Below are 23650 nucleotides of genomic sequence, written 5' to 3' on the forward strand. Positions count from 1 at the left end.
CGGCCAACATTTTCAGTGCGATACTCATCCTCTCCGTCATCTACATCTTGTATCTAGCCTGAGTTGTCGGGCTGCCCTCATTTGGACCTTTCTCCTTTGTCATTATCATCATTGCATTCACCCTCGTTAATCATTTCCTTGAACTGTCTGTTTCCCTGTGTTTGTTATATTCTTGTCGCGTTCGCTCAGTTCCAATCGCAATAACTGGAGCTGCAGCCTTGCCTGTTCGCTTATCGACGATACCCTGCCAGCTTGTGGCCTGTTATGACTATTGATGATATACAGGAGGGTCAGGTTATCTTGGTCTATCCTGCTTTGCTGCTGTTTCAGACGAGGTTGATTGATAGAAGCGTTCATCTTCTTTTGCATTAACATAATCCTAGAATTTTGTAATGTATTAAGCTTAAGCTTTAAGAGAGCATCGCACCTTATTCCACGTATTGAAAAATGAGCTGTCAATCGCGTACGCTGTTATTCCACGCAATCAGCTTCACGGCATTCTCTTAAACAGATGAAGTTATACATTACTAGGATATAGTAATGAATAGCAGATTGCTATCCTATATTTTCCAACAACAAACGAACATATTCTATTACTAAGTTACTACCTTCAACAGCAACATCAATACCATTCACTTATCATGCACAGCACCTGCATTCCAAGTAATCAACAGGCTTATTGACTCGAAAGCACTACTAGTAGACCAATGATTTCCAGGTCCTGAACATATAAAATTTTCTAACGGCTATCTACTACACATTGACGCTTTCTCACTACTGTTATCTTTTATTGAAAAAGAAACATCCCATATCTATCTCGACTTGAGATAAATGCAATAAAAAATATATCAACACAATCCCCTATCGTGACATATATATTCCAAGTAGATGGATAAAATTACTTTTGTGATCCGATTTCCTAAAGCATACTTTCTATACTGGAGCACCGAGTACGTATCAATAAGCCACCTGTAGTACATAATCTCACGGACTGACATGACTGATGTGACCTGCGGGACTTGTCTACCCTACTTATTCAGGGAGAATGCTTCCAGTATGCGAATGACCAAAGGAGAATAGTTGCATCTGTGGTGGATTACCAACTTATATTATTATCATTATTAGTATTATTCCCAAAACTGTAGCACTTCCATCACACTTGACTTGCACCTGTTATCACTATGCCTGTCTTCTTCCGCCTCCGTGTCTTCTTAGGCGCCATACTCTCTGTAATCAGGCCCGGTGCACCCACTGCGAGACGGAACGGCGGCACTAGACCCTCTTTCTTTGCCCTTTCATCTCGTTCCTCACTTGCTTCATCATTGTGAGTATTAATCGAGACGGTGGAGGAGTATGGCGGAAGCTCGGCCAATGGGATTCCCGAGGAGGTGGGATCCCCCTCCGACTGAGAAACCAACGGCGAACTGTCCTTCATACTATGTGCTTCGTCTCCTCCCCGCAGTCCACGACTTTCAACAACGCCCACGAGCCCGTCAATACGACCGAGGTCCTCCATATCCTGCTCATCCGTATCCCTGATACCCGCAAAGCGAACATGCTTTTCACGCTGCAGTTCCGCACCCATGCGGAGCATCGCAAAAGCATCGAGACTATCCGTCCAGGTGGGAACCGAGCGACAGTAAAACACAATCAGACATAGACCCAAGATCTGCAGACCAATGAGAGTAGATATGACTATCACCCCTGCTAAGCTCCATTTAGGTTTAATTATCACGGTACCACTGTCAAAGTTGATCTGTCGTGAGCCATCTGACCAGCCTTGAGTTGCTATGTTGGTGAGCACAGCTTCGTTGGCAAAGTAAGTTGCCATGCTCAGGGCTGTAACGGCTGATTGAGTATCGTTGAACGCGACAACCCAGTTGTATATCGTGTACAACAGGTATTGGTACCAGTAGTCGTCGCTGAAGCGATCTATTTCCGACAAAAGATCATAGCAGTTATCTCCGGCGGTGCTGAAGCCGACTTCCCCGAGCCGAGTGAATGGAAGGGCGTTGAATCGGCATATGGAGAATAGTGCAGATCTTGTGGTGTTGTTGGTGGTAGCGTTGCTGGCGGCGTTGAAGAAGCTTTGGTTGCCGAATAGAGCTATTGCACTGGTCATTAGTGGCCCGGCTGCGTAGAGCTCTTCGTAGTTGAAAGGATCGATTGGTGGGGGGCTTATGGCGAAGAGACTATAGTCTGTGTCGTTGTCACTGGTATATATTGTCAGTTATCTTCTGGTAGCTAATTGGAAGGTTGTTGGAAGGGGGACGTCTTACACGACGGACGGAATGGCATAACCTGCACCTGCTCCCAAATAGTCATTGAAATCCTGCTTCAGCACCTCCGGACTGGGCCATTTCTCAAGAAGCGGTCCCGGGTTATTGCCATTCTTATAGTTGCTTATTTCAAAGTACCCCCGAGTAGTATTCGTAGTACATCTCAACGTAAAGTTGGATTGTTCGACAATCCAACCTGTGATTTGCTGAACGACATCAATCCATAGCTCCTCTGAGATATCCTGGCGGTCCCGACTGCGAGTCCAAGGCGTTTGGCCGAACGCGCCGGGCGCGCAGATTCGGATGTCAAGAGCATCAGGTGCTGACAAGTTAGCCACGAAAGGCCTGTCACCCGAACATGTCTGCGGAAAGGCAGAGGGATGCACCGCCTCGCAGGCGGACGTTGAGTTCAACCGGATGGCATGTTGGCGCAGGACACCGGTATTGGTCCCATTTTGTAGCGCAGATACAAAATACTTATCCGAAGGGAAACTCTCGTCATACCAGAAGAATGTTCCCCTCTCAATAGCCTGAGCGTCGTTGATTGTTGTCCATTGCTCCGGCCATAGGTAAGGTTGCACGTCGAGCTCGCTTACCAGCTGCGTCTTCTTGGCTACTTGCTGGACAGCAAGACTCTGGGGCATATACTCTAGAGCAGCAGGTTCCGGATCAAGACCCACGATTGTGGCAATATTCGTTGGATCGCATGTCCGAACCGGTGACTCCCAGCATGCGGCAATATTAATATCCTCGTACTTGATTAAGAGTGATTGGATGGCAGGGGTGGCTGCTACCAGCAGAACGAACAGCCCTCCAAGAATGGCAAGTGGGGATCCATTGCCATGAAGTGGTAGACAGCGAAGCCATGACACCACGTTGGCCCAGGGACGATCGGCTAGAGTAACAATCTGTCGTAGGGACAGCTTCTGGTTAGACGAGCGTCGCTGCGTGTAGATGACGGCAGCTTGGGCCAGAAAACCGGAGACGATGGGGATGGCGAGAACAGCCTGTATCTTTTCAAGCACGAGGATGATTTCCAGGCTGACGAGGATATCCAGAACCACGGCCGCCGACTGGCCAAAGCCCTGGCGAGTATAGGAGGCGGCGTCCAGAGGGCGCACCATCATGACACAAGTCATGATCCAAGGAGCGAGCAGAATAGCAACATAGAAGCAAAGAAGGTACAGTGACTTCCTGGTCCGATACCGCAGGGGCTCCAGTATCGGACTTGCCGCATTTGAGTTCTTTTGGCCATTTCCAGCCACTTGAGGGGGGTGGTTCAAGGTGGCCATCATGTGTAGCCCGTAGGCGGAGGGAGTGGAATGTTGGGCATTTTCGCAACGGCGGGCTTGCCCAGGGGTCCTTTATGTCCAAATTCTGAAATTAGGACTTCATCCCCTGTCCCCAAAGCAGAACCGGCTATTGGGTCTTGTGAAGGGTCTGCCTGCAAGGCTGACAGACAATGAGCGCTCTCGGAGTGAACTATATGCCCAATCTAAGACCAAAGAAGCCAAGCTCATGGCGCCCGCACACCCTAGTGTTCAAGCGAGTGTGGTTGGATGGTTCCGAGTGGATAGAAATCGGAAAACTCGGCCGTGAGGCTTGTTTTGATCTTAGTCTGACTCGCTATGGCCGCTCCCTGCATCGCTTAGTTCCGACAGTCCCGCCAACTAAGGGTGCTCGTGAGGCTAGCGTTGTAACCCTACAATTTCAAACCCCCTGCAAGTGATGCCCTGAAGGTGTTATTGGTCTATTCTGTCATGAGATACACGGGAAGGAGGGGAGAGCTCAGAATATACTGGCCACATGAGCTTGACCTTCTAATTGTGTAAAGGGAAGTTGTATTTCACTCAGTATATTCCCATATAGAGGCTTGATAGCTCTACTTGAGGCTTGGTTCCTGTTGTCGTTAACAGATTTCTTCGGTCTGTGCCAAGGCGCTAACCAACCAGCCAATGATACCTTTCCTACATATCCCAAGTCCCAATTCTCCCTGCTCCAGCCTCAGTTCTATGTCTTCCAGGAGAGCTCAAGGAACTCCCGCAAGCTCATAGGCTTAATGTCCGGAAAATTTCATTGAGAGTACTGGCAGGTCTGAGGTCGAGCTCTTTTCCAATGATCCATAACCCATTTTGAGCGTATAGTTGCTTGGTCAGTTCTTTACCCACTGCCGCAAAGGTGGCCGAGTAGCAAGGCAATTCCGTGATCTTTCCTGCCTCTAACTCTTCCTTAGAGTCACAGGTCACTTGGAACTTGGTACCTGACAGAGACTCGTTAGATAAGTTATGGTATATTCCCAATACTAAGACACGGCACCCACCTCTCACCTCTTCGGCCATATTAACAAACTCATGGAAGGTTACCCGGTCACCTATGATATAGCTCTCCTTGGGCCATTCGGCAAGATCCAGGATGCGGACAACAAATCTCGCAATGTCCAGAACACGGGTAAGCACAATGGCTTCATCTCCTAATCCGGGTTTGGCTGCCATCTTGCTGGCGATATCAACAAACATCGGAAAGGGGCCGACGTTGGATTTGAGCAGAGGGGACCCGTAGAAATCCATAAACATGCCGTTGTAGATAGCAGTGTGCATTAGAGATGTTTTCGCCAGCTCCTCTAGCACCTCTGTTTTGGATTTGGCGACTTCGGGATACCTAGATAGACATAGAGGTCAATATCATATTACGCTTTTCTTCGACCACCCGAGTCATTTGAGGGGGACTTGACTAACTTGACTGGATATGCGAAGCCGGCAAAGATGCTGGGGATGAATCGCTTCGTCGTAGACGAGTTCTCCGCCGCGTGAATGAGGTTCCTTTCCGATAAAGAGCTCCCATGTGCGTTGACGGTACAGATCACGTCGCTCACTTTGTTGGATTCGAGAGCCTCTGTTAGGTTTTGGATATTTTCGTAATCAACAACAACCAGACGAGCCGGTAGCTTCTCGTCTAGACCAGGGGTTCTCTTCATGGGTATCAGCGAGGCGATTCCTCTGGTTCTGTAGAAGATGTTACACTTACCTTTCGACCGAATATGACCACATTGTGCTTGCCATGGACGACCAATGCTTCTGCAATGGTCAGGCCAAGACCTTTAGTTCCACCAGCAACGGCAACCGTAGTAGTCATAATTGTATAGCTGTATAGCTCTCGACGTGTGGGTGACAATGATGAATGAATATATTCCCAGTCGATGTTGTAACTATACCATATCATGTTGAAGAGCAAGGGCTATTTAACTATCTGGTAAACAATTTGAACTTGTTCCAACCCTTACAAATCCGAGCTCTGCATTCTGTCTGGAAGTATACTTGCCGAGCGGACCAGCCCTCCTCCGTGATCCGGTCACTATCCGCCATCCGACGATCCTGCGATCCTGCCAACGAGTAGCGCTGACCACGGATGGAAGCAGAGTGCAAATCCCGAACAGCATACTATATCCTAGTGATCTACATAACATAAGCAGTAATGTTGACTAACTACCATCTTGCTATTTACTTAGCTAATCGAATAGTCTGTTATCACCTATACACAGTAAAACCGAGGTTAGTGTAAAAGTTGACGATGACAGGATTGTCCAGGCCATCTGCGAAGAAACTAACAGGTGTCCAGCCACAAGCTCACTCATCCTCGTGCCAGGATAGGGTATTTCGACCTCCATGGGCATACGCAGCAATGGCTCAGCTATCCAATATATATCATCCTCTCGTCCGTGACTCTCTGATGCCACCTATCTAGATATCGCTTGATCTCTTGATGCCATGGACGCAGACTTCCATATTCATTCAGGCGCCGAAGGTTCTTTGAACTGCATCCTTATTCCTGATCACATAATAGATCGTTCCAGACATCGGTACCACCCCCCTACTCATAGGCACCACAGTCATCTTCCACTGTACGAGCACGTATCAACCCATGGCAAACGGTGGCGTCCCTGCGGGGATCAACTGGGATCGGGTTTTCGTTGTTCAGTCCGGATACTATATATCGCGTGCTGGGTGCTTATTGGGTTTGTGACGAATGTTATTGGGTGTCCGATCGCGTGGATGTGGTGGTCGTTTGGGAGAGAGGTTAGAAGGAAGCGTAGTTTTGCGAATGAGGTGTGATGGATCGTATTCGTTAACATCATCATCCGATCCCGTTCCCCCTTGCTCCGGGGAGTGGGTGTTGTACTACCTTACCTGCAGGGGGAGGGTGGGTTTCATTGGTTTCGACCTCTGTAGATCAGCTTGTATTTTTATTTCATCTAATTAAATTTCTTTTCGGTTTTTGTATCACTTCATTTGAATATATTCATAGCACTGAAATGCCAGGCTTTAGCGGTTCCTGAACTTTAAAAATAGGGCTGGAGTTGCGGGTGGCAGGCATTTCTCTTATCTAAACTCTGTGCTAAGTTCCTAGTCATCCCTGCCACCGGCCTTACATCGTCATACTAATCTAGCATGAATGATCTGCAATGGTAGAAGCATGATCTGCGACATGACGCAGCATGGAATGTGCTCTACTTCAATCTTTCAGCCTTGTTTTCAGTGCTAATTTCACCGCCCACAGAATCATCCTATTCTATGACGTGGCCAAAATGAACAAACGATGGTATGATCGTAACTGTCATGATTAGAAAGGTAGATACAAAGTCATCTATGACACTTCTATAACTATGCATATGAACCAAAAACCTTGCGCTTGAAAATCATCATCTCATGAATCTTCCATCCGAACAATCTCCTGGATCAGGTCATAACGGATCTTCTCATTCACGTAGCTGTCTCGCTGGTACTCCTCGTGTCCGGTAACGAACGAGCGCATCCATTGAGCTGGGGTCGGAAGCTCCCCGCTTGCTCGCTTACTGATCACATCCAGGTAGGGCATGATCTTCTTTTGCTCCATCACAGGCGTGTTATTGTACTGAAGATAAGCGCGCACGATGTTCACCAGTCCAGGGAAGCTGGAGGGGTCCTTTGGATCCTCGCCATTGATGATCTCATCCGCGGTAAGGAGAGCACATGATGGTGATGCATGTGCAGTCGACTTTGAACAGCAGTTGACACAGCCTCTTCGCTGACGCTGTGGACGCTCGCACTGCTCTGCGGATGACCATCCGGTCCGACGGAACCAGAAGCGCTCTTCGAGGGCAGCATTACGCTTCTGCGCACGTTCCATGGAATCTCCCAATTGGTCGATAGGCACGTAAAAGTTCAGGTGAAGGTCAGTTATGGCTCGAGAGAGAAGGTACATAAAAATTGCAAAAGCAGCGTTGTCGAAATCGGTCAACTGTACTTCCATCGGCCGGAACTCCACCCGCCAGCCGGGTCCGTCGTCGGTTAAGGGGATTTTGAGTCGGACGTGTTGCCATACAGTGCTGTAGTAGACATCAAATATGCCCGTACCATTTAGGTCAAAGTTTTCCAAGTCTGTTCGGTTGAGCACAATTGGGTCCCGTGAGAGAATTGTGGCATAATGCATCGCCAAAGGTTCATCCATGCCGCCATCTAGTAAGCGTTGTTTAACCGACTCGTTCATAGGAGTCAGCGGGTATTTGCTTTCCATATTGGCTGGCTTCTCTTGCGAGATGTATGTGCGGTTCCAAGAATAACGTGGTGGCTACATTGCATGAGTTAGTTAAGCCAAGAAACTATAGGGTGTGTGTGCATAATACCGTGGTGGCTAATTCTTCCGGTGTGCGATCGTCAAAGCATTCAGAGGTTCGGCCCCAGCGCACTTCTGTATCTACCAGGTAGCCCTTGTATATCGGCGTCGCAGCGGTAAGTGCTAGCATAACCGGCCCCAATGCAATCATTTGGTCATGCAACCATCGGGCTTCAATCTCATTAGGAGCCTGGAACGTAACTTGAATGCAGCAATTCCCGACCCCGAGACCAATCCCATCCAGATGTACATGACCCTCCTTCCCATTACCCGGGGGATGTTCTGCGGGGTATTCAAATGACACAGAATTGTCATGAAAAGGTGTTTCTGTCTGCTCATCCCGGAAGACTGGAATGTAGCTCTCAACACGCCGTTGTCGGCGTGCCAGCAAGTTCTGCGTCATCATTATATAGCGTGGTATGGGACAGCAGATTTGTTCAAGAGAGGATTCATCCGGACTTTCTGGGAGTGTAAACTGTCCCTTTTCACCTAGGCCGGGGAATACACATAATGGTACAGGGTGTTGGTCGGGCGATAGGAATTGTCCGATCAATTTCCGTCTAAAGAAGTCAATAATAGGCCTACTTGCAGAGAGAACAACATACCGTCGCTTCATGTTGCCTTCAACCCTGAGTAAATCCATGACATCTCCCCCGTATGGCTCTCCTGGAGTTGCTTCTACCATATGTCGAGCCCATTCCGCCTGTAACTTAACTTCGTTCCAGGGTTCACTACCATGTCTCAGTATCCTGTCTTTGAATGCTTACTAAATACTTACACCTCTTCAGCACTAGAGCATTGGCTCTCCTCTTTTCGTAGAATATCTTCTTGGTTAAGAAGCAGTGTTGCTCGCGATCTGTCCGCATCGAGGCTGACCAGGGTATATTCAATCTGTCGAGTCAGCATCTCCGGCAATACAACTACAGCAAGTGATGTCAAACCTCGTCACCCCAAAGTGGCTCCAAATCGCTTCTATCTTTCTGCCTCTTCCATAGAGATAGCAATTGCTTTCTCCGTTAGCGACATGCGTCGAGAAGGGAGGAAGCACTTACCTCCACGGCTCCTTGACGAGCAATAGGTGCAACTTGTTGAAGCTCTTGCCATGAAAGCGGTGTTCCGCTCACCCTGTTGATATATTAGTCACATCATTCCCTCAAGTGCGACAACGGTGGAACATACGGTGGACCCATTTTCACTAGAAGTATCAATGTCACTCGAAATAGAATAATTTGAGTACAAGCGTGTAGTTGGATGGTGGGTAACTGAGCATCATTATATAGCCTCTACAAAATGCAATAAAAGGGATTGATCCAAGACCATGACTATACGCGTCGTTGTCGATCATAGTATTGCGACAACCCATGGCTTGGCTGACAGCAGTATGCTGCCTCGTACGTAATGCCTGTGGGCAGCTGAAAGATGCTATGTATGACCAATCATGCATTCTCACATTTTACGCTTTTTTTGGGGTCCATGAATGGCGTAATGGCAGGCTGCAACTTCCTCGTTGTTGCCCCTTGCATGGTGTCTCATCATGTCTGAAACGAGAACGGCCACATAGGGCGTATTGACCGTTCGAAAAGTGCACTTCTTGCAAGAATAATTTTCGGGGTCTCCGTCCAGGGCCAGTAGGCTTTGCCCCAAATGTCTTAAGCACATCTGAATCTGGGTCAGTAATTAGACAACCGCACCAGCTATTAGCACAGGCAGGCAGGGCTATGTCCCCTGCATCTTTTGAAGCGGTAGTACTTACATATTTCTTGTCTTGGCAGGGCCACCGGAAACTGAAGGCAGCATCATTTCCGAGTCACCCCGATTATTATTGGGGCACATTCAAAAGTCGATCTTCCACCGAAGAATTACCTTGAAGACATAAGTACTTGGTCAAGTACGTGTTGCATTATCGCCAAGGCCTACATAATGCAGATCGTGAATTGCTTCGATGGAGTTCTTGGAAGAAGCGTGTTCCGTAAGGGGTATGCATAGTGTTGAGTTCAATTCAAATGCCCACTAGTATCTGCAACACCTGAGACCAACCACAAAAATAGACGATGAATTCCTTCGTGGCCGGTGTTCTCCGCATTTTCCTAATGTTCACCGTCTGAATTACGTTAGCTCCTCACTTCAATCCAGGTGCTCCCAACCAGCGTACGTATGCATTTGCAAAAGGCTGCCATTCACGAGTCGTAATTCTATTGCCGCCGAGAAAGGCTTCGTAAGAGGATGAAAATCCCTTTGGCATGTGAGGTACCCGCGTCGTGGGGGTCATCAGAATACGCTTTATGCATCACAGCATGGCTTGTATAGGCTGAGGTGGAACATAAGCCGATCTGCTTTGTCAGTGCAGGGAGAACAGCGTGTCAAGGAACGCCATACATTTGCCCTAAGAGGCTAGCATCCATAGCTAGAGCCAAGAAATCGGACGAAGCAGTAACGGCAATCGGGGACAATTGAACACAGGACTTGCAAATTCTTAGCGATGATGAAATGATTGCCTGTCTATGGACAAGTTGGGGAAGAGGACGAGGAAGAAGAGGGTTGGAAAGAGCCCACTGGGGCTGAGGCCACGTGCTTGAGGTCACGGGCTGCCGAATCATCTGTTCCTTTCCAAAAACTTATCTAGTATTACTATTATAGTCTATTCGTTTCATACAATGCTAGACCACGGTGGTTTGTTGGATCCTGCGATATGCAATGTTTGTAATACATCTCAAGCCTCCCTGCGCTGCCCACTATGGTCTGTCCAGGCAGCTAATGCTTTCGATCAGTTGTTAATAATAGTAGTACTACATGTTGTAAGAGAATATATTGAAGCTGTAGGTACCGTAGTTTACTAGTATGAAGTTCTGAGAAGAGAAAGGGTCTAGAAAGCGAAGACCAGAGTAATTGGATGGTATTTGCTAGTAAGAGATGACATCTTCGGCTGTAGACACGTGCGGTAACACATGGTCGTTTGAGGCAAAACAGGAGTTCCGCGACCATATCGTGGACCCTCGCTGTGGATAGCATAATCATAGAACATTGACAGGCTCCCCAGGTTTGAGCCAGCATACCTGGTCGTTGATTCCTTCTTCCTGGAAAACCTGACGCAGCTCTTTTCCAAACTGCGTTGAGTGATGCCACGAATCATAATGCATTGGAACAAGATAGTCGACCTTAATTTCACGGACGAGCCGAGCAGCCTGTTTGCCATCCATGGTGATCTGATAGCGAGGGCTAATGAGATCGGTCATGTCCGTATGCGCATGAGCATTACCAAGGTTGCAAATCGCAGCTTGGAAGCGCTCTGCCATCTGCTTCAACTCTTCCACATAAACATAGATTGCATTAAGAAGACCATCTCGACCCTGACCAAAGTCCTCAACCGTCAAGATAAAGCCAGTACATTCTTGGTTAACGATATGCTTAGTTGAAGTCCCAATTATCAGGAACTTTTTTCCAGCAATCACGATCTCCATTTCTCCCAAGGGTTTGAAGCCATGAACCGAGGGCTGAGGAGAGATTCTTTTTGCACCGTCAACGGTAGTGAAGTCTGAACACTATAGCTTGCTAAGGAAGGTCTTGAAGAGTGGTAGTCCATTTGTGGCATTCCTCAATGTCAACCCGGGTGGGAGACCGAGTGGGATACTGATCTGATATATTACTGAGTACTACTGGCTTTAAAAACACACAATGTCTAGAGCCAGTATATATTAAACAAAGTCTATCATTCATTTCCCAACTAACTAATCCCCTAAGTCCACGTGGCGGAGGTGCTTGGAATATTTACCAGCCTTTGGCATCTGCTCTAAAACTGACTGCTTATCAGCGATCTGTTACGCCGTCATGTTCGGAAATATCACCCTAAGAGGAAGCCTCCCCAGTCTCGGGCAGTAAAGGCCTGCCAAAAGTGCCATGCTCAAAAAGAACGCGGTGACGGTGGACATCCATGCAGCCGGTGTCAGTAATGCATTTCCATCGCAAATTGCTGTCTGCTATACAGATACAGGAAGTAGGGACAATAGCTCGATCAGAATTGTCAAACAGACGCTAAATTCGTCTCTATCGTAGTCCCGCTAGCATGTTTCGGAATCAACACCACGGCGTTTTGAGATGAAACTTGGCCGATGCCGACATACCAGAGCATCCTTCTTCAGCTTATATTTGCTCTGCTCATAGCCAGGCAGGAGACAACTTTTAACCTGAACCTTCGTTGCCCCCTGCCGCGATCTGAGCACGAGCTACACATCGCTCGTGGAAACCTGTCGTCAACTGGGATTGCTCTCGTATCCGAACATGCTAGCTCAGCATCCCCTAATGCGCCAGTAGCTCTTATTTGGGTAGGTGTGGAAGAGGCCAAGCGGTTTGGGCTGGCTCTTTATAAGTTATGCCGACTATGTGAACCGAACCAGGTAGTCAGTCCTGATGCCGAAGATTACGGTGGTTCGCGAAGAAGTGAACTTCTTACGCTCGCAGATTTGGAACTTTAGCGTGCCAGATAGTGATGAGATGTGGAATGCTTCATCGGACGAACGGGGGAGCATCTTACGAAATATGACGTTACAGCACACCTTTAGAGATAATCACGACACCAGTGGCTGGATATCTCAAGCATCTGTTCAGTTGCATGATGCTTGGGTCATTTTGATTGGATTTGATAATGCACAGTTCTCTTCTTTCACAACATGGAAGTGGTTGCACCAATAGAACAGATGGCCTTCGCTGTCTTTGCCTCAAGACCTCGATCTTCAAGTCCAGTCATTTGAAAGAGAACCGGGGGCACCGAGGATTGGGGTTTCACAACAAGCCAGAATCAACACACATCAAGTGCAGCTATAGCTCTTAATGTACTCAGGAATATGAAAAAGCAACTTCCTCGAGCTGCATTTTATTCAAGGGCATATACTTTTCCGATGTGTTATTAAGGTTTCGCTGATAAGGCCGGGGTGTTCCCCGCGTGGCCTATAAATGGCTTCGGATAACCCACTCCTTTTCTCCGCGCCAATTCCTCTCTACCTCATGGCACCCTCGACCATCTCCCGCACTCGGACAGGCTGCTGGGCTTGTAGGTCCCGGAGGGTAAAATGTGATGGTATTATAGTTTCCTCTTGGATTGAAAAGCCAGTGTAAGCTAACACATCAGCAAAGAGACCCACCCCGTCTGCCGTCGCTGCGCGCGAAACAACCGGTGCTGCGAATACAGCTTGCAGTTGACTTGGCTTGATGAATCGATCGCCAAGGGCGTGTGTCATGGGAGGGCCGGAGTATGGTCGAAGAATGGCCGGAAGAGAAAGGATGTCTCAGATGAGCAGGGTCTGGAGATGGTGCGACATACTGTGCCTAATGCGTCGCGCCAGCAGTGGATGTTTCTAAACACGTCCGCTGACGACGTGAACCGGCTCTGTATGGAGTACCAAACGGTATATGGCGGGATCTTACCCAGTCATCAACGACGGCTGCTACTATCACCCGCATTGAATACAATGCCAGCCACGGCCTCGAATCGATCCAGCGAGGACCAAATGTTACTGGCATTCTTTGAGGCAGTCATTTGCAGCAGCTCAACCCTGGTCGACAATGTGCAATCGAATCCATATCGATACTTGATCCTGCCCATGGCCCTCAACTCTGACGGCATCTATCATGCGGCGTTGGCAATTTCCGCAAATACCCTGCGTCTTTCCAAAGTACGGTATCGTGTCCCTGCTTTGGAGCACCATCATCGTGCGCTACTCTACCTCCAATCTCTTCTAGATCGAGACAGTTGGTCGGATTGGGAGATGGATGAGATCTTGGGGCTTGTTTTGATGCTCTGTTGGTTTGAGGTATTGAAACCTTTTCACCATAATGCACCCAATTAGTTGTGAGAATTGACACCATTAGATCTCAGATCATAGTCGTTCATCGTGGGTGACACACCTTAACGGGTTCCAGGATGTCATGTCTGCACGAAAGCAACGACATTGGAAAACATCATCGCAGCACAGTCTGGAGCTTCTTGGTTTCTTTGACCGCTACTTTGCTTTCCACCTCGTTCTTGCCCGAACGGCCTTTCGATGGGATGGGCCACGAACACACCCATGTCTTTCTGCCTTGCCTTCAAGTCCATCCTCAGAAATTATTGACCCTTATATGGGATTTAGCCACGCGCTACTTCTCTTAATAAATGAAGTGACTGATTTGGCATGGCAAGAACATGAGCTGGACATTCAGAAGGTGTATGGGCTGAAACACTCGTTGGAGGTGCTCCGTCAGACGCCACCTCATGGGGATATTAACTTACACTCAGGGCAAGAGTGCATGGTCATTGCTGAAGCAAACCACCTGGGTGCAATACTGCTCCTGTACGAGATATGCTCGTCTTCTGAATCAATTTCTTCATGTTCATCATTCAGCTCGGAGGAGAAACTCCGCTATGTTCGTCAGATTCTCAATCTTATTCAGGCGCACAAGTCCAACATGATGCGCACTGCCGTCCTCCCTCTATGGCCTCTCTTCCTAGCAGGTTGCTGTGTCTCGGACGACAACGACAGAGTCATTGTTCTGCAAATCTTCCAAGAGTGGGAGGCCATTCGTCGGTTTGGCGTACGTCTGTCCACCCATATATACCATGTCACAAGCTAATGATTTAGAATATCGCACCGGCAAGAGAAGTGATAGAGATGGTCTGGCGACGCCGTGACCTTAACCAAAATGAATTTGCCAACGGCGCCATGTCAGGGAAGACAGCGCGCTTTGAATAGGAACATGCGATGACGATGCTTGGAGGGTTGAAGCTAGCGCTAACATAGATTCATTCATTCTAGCATGCAATACCTGCTTTATCTCGATGATTATTACAACCTCGGACCACTCTCACGTGTTTTACGCCCCTTCCATCCTGTCAGGTCACTCAACTCCAACTCCGGATCCTGATGGGCGAGATTCTTCGCGGTCACCGTCTGGCCTGCGCGCCATTGCCACTGCCGGGCAATGTCAGGCTCTAACGATCCTTCCAGCAAGTCGGCAATGTACTTGCCCAGCACGGGCAGAAATTTAAAACCATGCGCTGATCCTCCGGCCGTCAAGTACAGCCCTTGATGAACAGGATGCGGTGAAATCAGAAAATGGCGGTCAGCGGTATCAGCGTCCCAGCAAAGACGAGTATAACAGAAGGGACGGTCGGCGAGTTCTGGTAGAACACGACGAAGGTTTCGGCGCATCTGAGCTTCAATCTCCAGCGGGAGATCATCTTCTGGATTCTCTACAAAGGTGTGGGGAACAGACGACTTGTTTCCGGACCGTGTATCCGTCTGCATGTTTGTGATGAACTGGCTGTGCGCCATCTTAAACACCCCATCTGCCTGCGGCGGGAAAAAGTAGCCCAGCTCCAGATTATCCATGATAGGCAATGTGGAATAGTGAGTTGTTTCCGCGGGGGAGAGCTGGATGTGCGCCACGCTGTGGCCCTTGGCCGTCAACTGGCCCACCACGTCCAGCAATGTTGGCGTCCAAGCCCCGGCAGCCACCACGACCAAGTCAGCGACATGCGTGGAGCCATCCGCCGTGATCACTCCCGTGCAACGCTTCTTATCATCGAACAACAGCCTCTTGACCCAGCCCTCTTCTCCAGATACATACTCAACCCCTTGCTCCTGCGCCGCGACAGCCATGCGTCGCATGGCCTCCCCGGCCGCCGCCCAACCAGCCGTTGGATTCCAGACGTTAATATTCCACCCATCCAATTCACCCGTTACAAGGGGGAATCGCTCCCGGATCTGCTGCGTCGACAGGCGCTCCAATCCCTCCACCCCGAGCTTGGTGCACGTCTCAATTGACCCTTCGACAAACGCACACGACAGCTTATATGCGCTCAGAATCCAGCCAGGGACATGATACAGCCCATGGAACAAGTCCCAAGACTTCCAGGCGGCAATCGCCTCAATTCCCAACCGTGCATACAGCGGCTCGTTGTAATCGCTGCGAATGATCTTGCTAATATCGGTGGAGGCGGCCTCGCAGGACGGCGCAGGATATCGATCCAGCACGCGGATGGACGTGAAGCCGCGCTGGGCGAGATGATAAGCGGCTGAGGTGCCGAAGCAGCCAGCTCCGACGATGAGAATTCGTGTATTTCGGTCCATTGTAGAGGTTCAAATTCAGTTTAATCCAGTTCAAGTATGAGTAAGTAGCTCTTCTCACTTGCTACTCGTGACCGGAGTCATATTAATGTATTTATGAGTATCTCGTGAAGCTCATCAAATCATGATACCGTGCATCGGAGAACAGTTAGCAACAACCCCTCAGTTGCCATCCTCGGACAACAGTGAGTATCCACGTCGCACCGACCTGCCTTCTCCTCAACCGCCATAGTAGCGCAACCCCTTATCACGATAAAAGCTCCCAGCAGATAGATAGCAAGATAACCTCTCCGACAGAGAACAGACATGATCAGATAAGAACGAGCAATAGCAATAGCGAGAGCCAGACACAACCCGGGCCCTCGTTCCGACCTTCCCACCTTCCCGCCTAGTTAGTATCTATCCTAATCTGCAAGGAAACCCCCGTTACTATTTCCCCACTTCGAAAATTCATGGGCTTGGCTTCATAGGTCGGGTTATAGAACCCGACGTATAGTAGAACCTACTATGCTGCTATTTGATACGGTATTACTTACTCGAGGATTCTTATCGGTTAGCGTTTGGCCACATGATTCGTAGTGTCTCGGGTTACCCCGCTCGGTGCTATCTAAAGGGGGGGTCATTGGATGGGTTGATCATATACTACTACGTAGTAGTACTGGTGGAGTGGAAGAAGGGGGTGGGTTTGGAGTAGGCGGGTTTGGGTGTTTTTATTACGAAGGTGATCAGGATAATGTTGCTAGTATGCTAGTTAGGTAGTAGTGATTGATGTAGGTAGTTCGAGATGAATAAGAATATCATTACTCGGGATTTGGATTGCAGCAATATTTCAATATTATTGCTAGTAGTATTACTATTCTCTACAGTATCATTCCTGGTACAATGGAGTCCTATGCTACACTAATACGTATACCGGAACGATCTCTTCTCTTTATCCGTCAAGTCCGAAAATGCTGCATCTTCCGAGACACTAACAGACTGCTGCTGCTGCTGCTGCTCACGGTCCCGTCGCTGGTTCTCCCATTTACAGAGTACTCCGTAGGCTGAGATCGCGACAATTGCAATAACCAGACAAGCTAGCAAGCCCTCATATCCGTGCGAGTAACTCGGGGCGTCTGTGGAGCGAAACACCTGCGGACCGATGATATTCCCAACGCAGTATGCGATGAAGAAGATAGCATTTAATGTCAATTTCTTTGAGTGACCGCTGGTGTTGGCCATGGGGAGCGAAGTAGATAGCACGTAGGGCGCCCAGTAAGTGTAAAAGACGTAGTAAGAGGCGAGGAGGCCATGCTTGTTGGAGCGGGGCAGTTTCCACATGAGAATGGCACATGCCATAGGGACGAAGTTGGAGACGGCGATGATGAAACAGCGGGAATTTGGTATGCGGGAGGCGATGAGAGAGAGCAGGATCTGCCATACGGTGGCGAGCACACCGGTGGGGATGCCTAGGACGGTGGTGATCAGGGACGAATAGCCGAGTCCGGTGACGATGAGGGCGGAGAAGGTGACGAGGCCGCCGTTAGGGATGTTCTGAGCGAGCGAGAAAAGAGCTAGGAGCCATGTCTTTGGGTCGAGGAGACATTCACGCACTTGATACCATTTGATCGTCTTATCTTCCATGCCGGTGTTGTTGTCTTTGACTCGCTCTAGACATACGAACTTTTCGCGGTCGGAGAAGTACCAGCATTGTACTGGGGAGTCTGGTAGGAAGATGTATAGGACAATTGACCAGAGGATGGAAAATGCGCCGAGTACGAGGAAGAGAAGTCGCCAGGGGTGTAGTGCTGTGTGGGTGTGTCCGATGCCGTAGCTGACAACTCCAGAGAAGACGGATGAGAGCTGGTTAAACCAGAAGGCCACCCGGAGAGGTTGCTCACTCGTCTTCCACCACATGACGGTTAAAATGCTGGAGATGGGAAACACCGATGCCTCGAGCATACCCATGAGGAAGCGTACTGTCGCCAGACCCGCAAAGTTCTGCGTAGCGGCCGTGCACAGCATCAAGACTGCCCAAGCAAAGACCATGCCCACGTAGAGTTTGGCTACGGGGAGCCGCTGGATGAGCAACGCAGCGGGGTACTCGAAGAGCAGGTAGCCAAAGTAGAATATCGAGCCCACCCAGGAGTATTGGTTGCCGGTGAGATGGGTATCAGTCTCCATGCCATAGATAGCGGCATTGGAGATGATGACCTTGTCGACTGCCGCGAGAACGCAAGTGACCATGATCAGTGGGATCAAAATCAAATCAATCTTCCACAACACGCGGCGCGCTTCTGTGTCGGAGATGGGTGCCGCCATGATGGCGGGATCGAGCTGAGCTAGAAATTGCACTGCAACATCTTCCCCTTGCTCCGACCGACGGTCGAGGATATCTATCTGGCCATGCTTGATGTTTTCCTCGTTGGGGGCGCTGCTGTCGAGGCCAGGTTTCTTCTGGTCGGCAGTCATGGCGACCAGTGTAGCATATGGATCGATGAGGTGGGAGAATCATCCTAACCATGTCTTCGAGTGTCAATTTTATAGCATCGTATAGATGCACCTGATAACGACGTCGGCATTTGTTATCAGCACTCCATGGTCCGCAAGGCTAAGGCGAGGGGAAGGTCGGAGCGAGGCCGATAACGAAGGACCGTTAAGGTCGCATGATAGGGCACGATAAGATAGCGCCGGCATTGGAGCGAGGCACTGCTGGAGATGAATGCCGGACCCCAGTCTATAAAGGCCACACCGGTCATTGGGAGGAACAATTCAGCGCATGTATTTTGCCGTAATATTCAGTCAATAATCATGTCTTCATCGAAACTCAATATCAAAATCGCCATTGGTGAGTTACCCGGCCTGAGATGAGTGACCGGAAAGCTAACTTCTGTAGACCGCGGTGGCACGTTCACCGATTGTCTGGGGATTGTAGATGGCCGCAAGGAAGACATTGTTGTTAAGCTGCTTTCGCAGGATCCAGCTAACTATGCAGACGCCCCAATTGAAGGCATCCGCCGGATTCTCGAACAAGCAACAGGCAAATGCTTTCCCCGAGACCAGAAACTCACCACATCAGATTTTGGCGGCGTCAGTATCCGTATGGGAACGACGGTGGCCACAAATGCTTTGTTAGAGAGAAAAGGAGAACGCGTGGCGCTTCTGATAACAAAGGGTTTCAAAGATGCACTCCGCATTGGGACTCAGTCGCGTCCTAAGCTCTTTGCTCTGAACATCCAGCGACCCGACGTGCTTTATGAAGAAGTGGTGGAGATTGATGAGCGAGTCACTATAGAGGGCTATCAACAGGACCCTGCGCCAGATAAAGAAAGCCTTGAAGCGGCATTGGAGACAGACCCTTATCTGAAGAAGGGTGTCAGTGGAGAGGTCATTCGCGTCTTGGAGCCTCTCGACGAGGCGAAGATAAGACAGAGTTTGCAAAAGCTTTACAGTGAAGGATTTCGCTCCATTGCTGTCTGTCTCGTACACTCGTATACATTCCAAGAGCATGAATTGGCGATTGAGAGGATTGCCAACGAGATCGGATTTACGCAAATCTCGCTCTCTAGCCAGCTGCTTCCCATGATCAAAATGACCTCCCGAGGCGCTTCAGCCACGGCAGACGCCTACCTAACGCCAGTGATTCAACGATATATCCAAGGTTTCCGATCCGGCTTTCAGGATAAGTTACAATCGTCAGACACGCGCTGCGAGTTCATGCAAAGCGACGGTGGTCTGGTAAACTTTCAAAAGTATTACCTTCTTCCCACCTAGGAAACCCGAGTCAAACTCACTGTGCTTAGGTTCTCCGGTTTGCGCGCAATTTTGTCGGGGCCCGCAGGTGGTGTTGTAGGTTACGCAGGCACCTCGTTTGACCCAGAAGACAGGAAACCCGTTATTGGGTACGCCATTTCCCCCGGTGACAACAGGAGAACGAGCGACATTAGCTGACCTAATACCCAGGTTTGATATGGGCGGCACCAGTACTGATGTCTCACGGTATGATGGCAAGCTGGAACATACCTTCGAAAACACCATCTCAGGAGTGACAGTGATGGCTCCGCAGCTAGATATCAATACAGTCGCGGCTGGTGGTGGCAGCATCCTGTTCTGGCGTCACGGGCTATTCGTAGTCGGACCAGAATCTGCAGGCGCACATCCAGGGCCAGCTTGCTACCGCAAAGGAGGCCCATTGACTGTGACGGATGCGAATTTGTTTTTAGGTCGTCTGCTCCCGGAGTACTTCCCCAAGATTTTTGGCCCTAACGAGAACGAGCCCCTTGATATTGAGGTCACTTGCCAGAAATTTACCGAATTGGCAGACAAGATCAATGCAGAGACCGGCCACAAGAAGACACCAGAGGAGATTGCACTGGGATTCATTCAAGTCGCAAACGAATCAATGGCAAAGCCCATCCGGGCATTGACCGAGGCTCGAGGATACGACACAGCAGCACATAACTTGGCCTGTTTTGGAGGCGCAGGTGGACAACATGCATGCGCAATTGCATCGTCCCTGTCTATAAAGACCGTCATAGTCCACTGTTATTCGTCGATTCTCTCCGCATACGGTATGGCTCTTGCTGATGTGGTGCATGAGGCCCAAGAGCCTGCGTCTGGAGCCCTTACCGCGAACGCAATGGAAACAATCAATGGCCGTATCGAAGCTCTCAAGGCAAAGGTCACGGAAGCCTTGACTGTAGACGGTATTGAAGAGACTCGCATACAATATGAGGTGTACCTCAATCTACGATACCAAGGTACCGATAATACACTCATGGTACTCAGACCAGATAACGGAGATTTTGGAGAAGCCTTTATTGAGGAGCATCAACGCGAATTCTCCTTTACCTTCCCAGGTCGCAATATCCTAGTCGAAGACATACGAGTACGTGGAGTAGGCAAGGCCATCTCTGTCCCCCCAGAGGCGCCGCAGCCCGAGTTGCGATCTATAACAACATCGGTCATTGGGGAGCAGAGCCAGAACGATTCCACAGAGGTGTATTTTGCTGGCGTCGGGCGGGTCACCACTCCAGTCTTTTTCTTGGAGCACCTGAAGCCGGGCAGCTTCATTCAAGGACCAGCCATGATCATCGACAAGACACAAACCATTGTCGTTGAGCCTCATGCATCAGCAACTATCTTATCTCGCCATGTAATTCTGAACGTTCAGTCGGTCAAGAACCAATTCGACAATGCAACGGTGGTCGACCCAATCAAGCTTTCGATTTTTGGCCATCGATTCATGTCGGTTGCCGACCAAATGAGCCGGATGTTTCAAAAGACTTCTGTCTCAACTAACATCAAAGAGCGGTTGGACTTTTCATGTGCAGTGTTTTCACCTGATGGAAAGCTTGTTGCAAACGCACCTAATGTCCCAGTGCACCTTGGCAGTAGGTGATATCATCCTTTATTCGTCGACAGACCACTGATGTGTGCCATTTTCAGGTATGGAGTATGCTGTACGGTATCAGCATGAACAGTATGGCGGAGATTTGAAGCCAGGAGATCACATTCTGACCAATCATCCACTTGCTGGCGGAACGCATCTTCCTGACATAACTATAATCACTCCTGTCTGGGACCAACAGGGCAGCAAGATCATCTTTTATGTCGCCTCTCGAGGGCACCATGGTAAGGAACATCGCATGTGAATAACAAAATGGTGGCTGACTATAACCTCAGCTGAAATCGGGGGTATTGCGCCAGGCTCTATGCCCTCGGACAGTAAGATGCTATATGAGGAAGGAGCCATGACGTTGGGATTCAAAGTGGTATCGCAAGGCCGGTTCGACGAGGACATGGTGCGGAAGTTCTTGTATGACGAGCCAGCCTCGTACCCAGGTTGCAGTGGTACTCGCACTTACAAAGACAATGTCTCCGACCTGAAAGCGGCAATTGCAGCCAACCAGAAAGGTGCACAGTTGCTGGAAGGTCTTGTGCAAGAGAATACGCTTGATGTAGTCCACTTCTACATGAACGCCATCAAGAAGAATGCCGAGACCGCAGTACGAGACTTGCTCAAGACCATTGGCAAAAAGGCAGCTGGTCAGCCCCTTCGCTTCTCCGACTTCATGGACGATGGTACAGAAATTCGTTTAGAAATCCGCATCGATGCAGAGACAGGATCTGCCGAGTTTGACTTTACTGGCACTGGGCGAGAGACGTTCAACTGCCTGAATGCCCCTAAAGCAATAGCCCACTCGGCAATTATCTATAGCCTGCGCGCTCTTATCGATGTCGACATTCCATTGAATCAAGGCTGTCTGGCTCCGATCAACGTCATCATTCCCTCCGGCACGCTCATCAACCCGTCTGGGTACGCAGCTGTCTGCGCCGGAAATCCCATCACATCGCAACGTATCACCGATGTCGTCCTAGGAGCTTTTCAAGCCTGTGCAGCCTCGCAAGGATGTTGCAACATCATCTCATTCGGTATGGGTGGACTTGACGAGAGCGGTAACGACATCCCGGGCTTCGGCGTTGGCGAGACCATTTGTGGTGGATCTGGTGCCGGTCCAACCTGGCATGGTACATCTGGTGTCCATGTTCATATGACCAACACTAGGATCACCGATGCAGAAGTGTATGAGCTGCGATACCCAGTTATTCTGCGACAGTTCTCCATCCGCAAGGGCTCAGGTGGCAAAGGACTTTACCGCGGCGGAGACGGTGTGATTCGAGAGCTGGAGTTCCGCATTCCCCTATCGGCATCTATGCTGAGTGAACGCCGCGTCTATCGGCCATATGGGCTGGCAGGTGGAGAGTCTGGCCAGCCGGGATTGAATCTGTACGTGAAGAAGGAGCTGGACGGAACTGAACGAGTGATCAACATCGGTGGGAAGATGGAGCTCAAAGTGCAGCCTGGAGAGCGGATTATCATTCACACGTAAGTAGAAGAGCTTCCGGTTTTCTTCATTGCTTCACCCCTTGGCTAATGTCAATGCTAGTCCCGGTGGAGGTGGTTGGGGAACGCCAGCGGAAGAGGACCCCATACCCATCCGTAGTAGCAACAATTTGGAGGCGAATCGAGTAGTGTTCGAAGCACGGGGGAGTGTCCACAGATTCAGTGCCACCGCTGAAGCAGCTTTATAGTCATTGATACTCGTTGATGAAGTTGATCTCCCTGCAATAGCATAGCGAAGCTTGCGAGGCAAAGTGTATGCACAAGCAGAAGCGAGTGCATCGGGAGGTGGGGGGTGCAACTGGCGATCATGTGATTGTTAAAGAAATATTATTGACACATAAAATGCCATTTTCTTCTGATTGCTTCTTCTTCAGAAGGCAGGATAGTTAATCAAAATCCTCAGGGTTATTTGGACACAAGCAGGTGGTACCTCTGCTGGATATCACTGTTCAAGTCATTGCAAGGATGGTACTCCTAATGAATATTCTACACTGCAATGCTCTCTCAAAAGACTACCTCTAGTACTAGTGAACCATGAGTGGGGCCTAGTTGACTGAATTTAAAGCACAGCAGACAATAACTTGTGTGGAGCCTTTTCCCTGCGAGGAGCAGAGCCTCGACCACTCCGGCTGCATGAAATTTCTTGGAGTCTTAGTGGAAACGTGCGTGGCTGTTCATATGTTAGACCTTAATGAAGCAACGTAATGAATTTGGAGAAAGAATTCACGGGTGTTACA

At 49.3% G+C, this 23650-nt stretch overlaps 8 protein-coding genes across 8 annotated transcripts; 2 read left to right on the forward strand and 6 right to left on the reverse strand.

Annotated features, from left to right (window-relative positions):
- Positions 1-1153: 1153 nt before the first annotated feature.
- Positions 1154-3571, reverse strand: An08g01250 (uncharacterized protein; the record flags this gene model as incomplete). Its single annotated transcript, XM_001392206.1, has 2 exons — positions 1154-2213; positions 2280-3571. The coding sequence occupies 2 exons, from the start codon at positions 3569-3571 to the stop codon at positions 1154-1156; spliced, it is 2352 nt and encodes a 783-aa protein (XP_001392243.1).
- A 756-nt stretch (positions 3572-4327) lies between these two features.
- Positions 4328-5498, reverse strand: An08g01260 (uncharacterized protein; the record flags this gene model as incomplete). Its single annotated transcript, XM_059748826.1, has 3 exons — positions 4328-4937; positions 5015-5247; positions 5304-5498. The coding sequence occupies 3 exons, from the start codon at positions 5496-5498 to the stop codon at positions 4328-4330; spliced, it is 1038 nt and encodes a 345-aa protein (XP_059601137.1).
- A 1482-nt stretch (positions 5499-6980) lies between these two features.
- Positions 6981-9118, reverse strand: An08g01270 (uncharacterized protein; the record flags this gene model as incomplete). The annotated part of the gene is made up of 7 exons (XM_059748827.1): positions 6981-7883; positions 7939-8488; positions 8534-8659; positions 8707-8819; positions 8870-8904; positions 8953-9053; positions 9108-9118. The coding sequence occupies 7 exons, from the start codon at positions 9116-9118 to the stop codon at positions 6981-6983; spliced, it is 1839 nt and encodes a 612-aa protein (XP_059601138.1).
- Positions 9119-10427: 1309 nt separating this feature from the next.
- On the reverse strand, positions 10428-11386 carry An08g01280 (uncharacterized protein; the record flags this gene model as incomplete). Its single annotated transcript, XM_001392209.3, has 2 exons — positions 10428-10547; positions 10982-11386. 2 exons carry the CDS (start codon positions 11384-11386, stop codon positions 10428-10430), a joined length of 525 nt encoding a protein of 174 aa, XP_001392246.3.
- A 1489-nt stretch (positions 11387-12875) lies between these two features.
- On the forward strand, positions 12876-14650 carry An08g01290 (uncharacterized protein; the record flags this gene model as incomplete). Its single annotated transcript, XM_059748828.1, has 5 exons — positions 12876-12986; positions 13118-13327; positions 13451-13732; positions 13842-14492; positions 14540-14650. The coding sequence occupies 5 exons, from the start codon at positions 12876-12878 to the stop codon at positions 14648-14650; spliced, it is 1365 nt and encodes a 454-aa protein (XP_059601139.1).
- A 93-nt stretch (positions 14651-14743) lies between these two features.
- An08g01300 (uncharacterized protein) lies at positions 14744-16030 on the reverse strand (the record flags this gene model as incomplete). Its single annotated transcript, XM_001392211.1, has 1 exon — positions 14744-16030. One exon carries the CDS (start codon positions 16028-16030, stop codon positions 14744-14746), a length of 1287 nt encoding a protein of 428 aa, XP_001392248.1.
- An 897-nt stretch (positions 16031-16927) lies between these two features.
- On the reverse strand, positions 16928-18478 carry An08g01310 (uncharacterized protein; the record flags this gene model as incomplete). Its single annotated transcript, XM_001392212.1, has 1 exon — positions 16928-18478. One exon carries the CDS (start codon positions 18476-18478, stop codon positions 16928-16930), a length of 1551 nt encoding a protein of 516 aa, XP_001392249.1.
- A 339-nt stretch (positions 18479-18817) lies between these two features.
- On the forward strand, positions 18818-23101 carry An08g01320 (uncharacterized protein; the record flags this gene model as incomplete). The annotated part of the gene is made up of 7 exons (XM_001392213.1): positions 18818-18854; positions 18903-19758; positions 19810-19908; positions 19970-21399; positions 21455-21640; positions 21692-22895; positions 22957-23101. The coding sequence occupies 7 exons, from the start codon at positions 18818-18820 to the stop codon at positions 23099-23101; spliced, it is 3957 nt and encodes a 1318-aa protein (XP_001392250.1).
- Between the last annotated feature and the right edge of the window lie 549 nt (positions 23102-23650).

Source organism: Aspergillus niger (assembly GCF_000002855.4).
Source record: "Aspergillus niger supercontig An08".
Lineage (NCBI taxonomy): Eukaryota > Fungi > Ascomycota > Eurotiomycetes > Eurotiales > Aspergillaceae > Aspergillus > Aspergillus niger.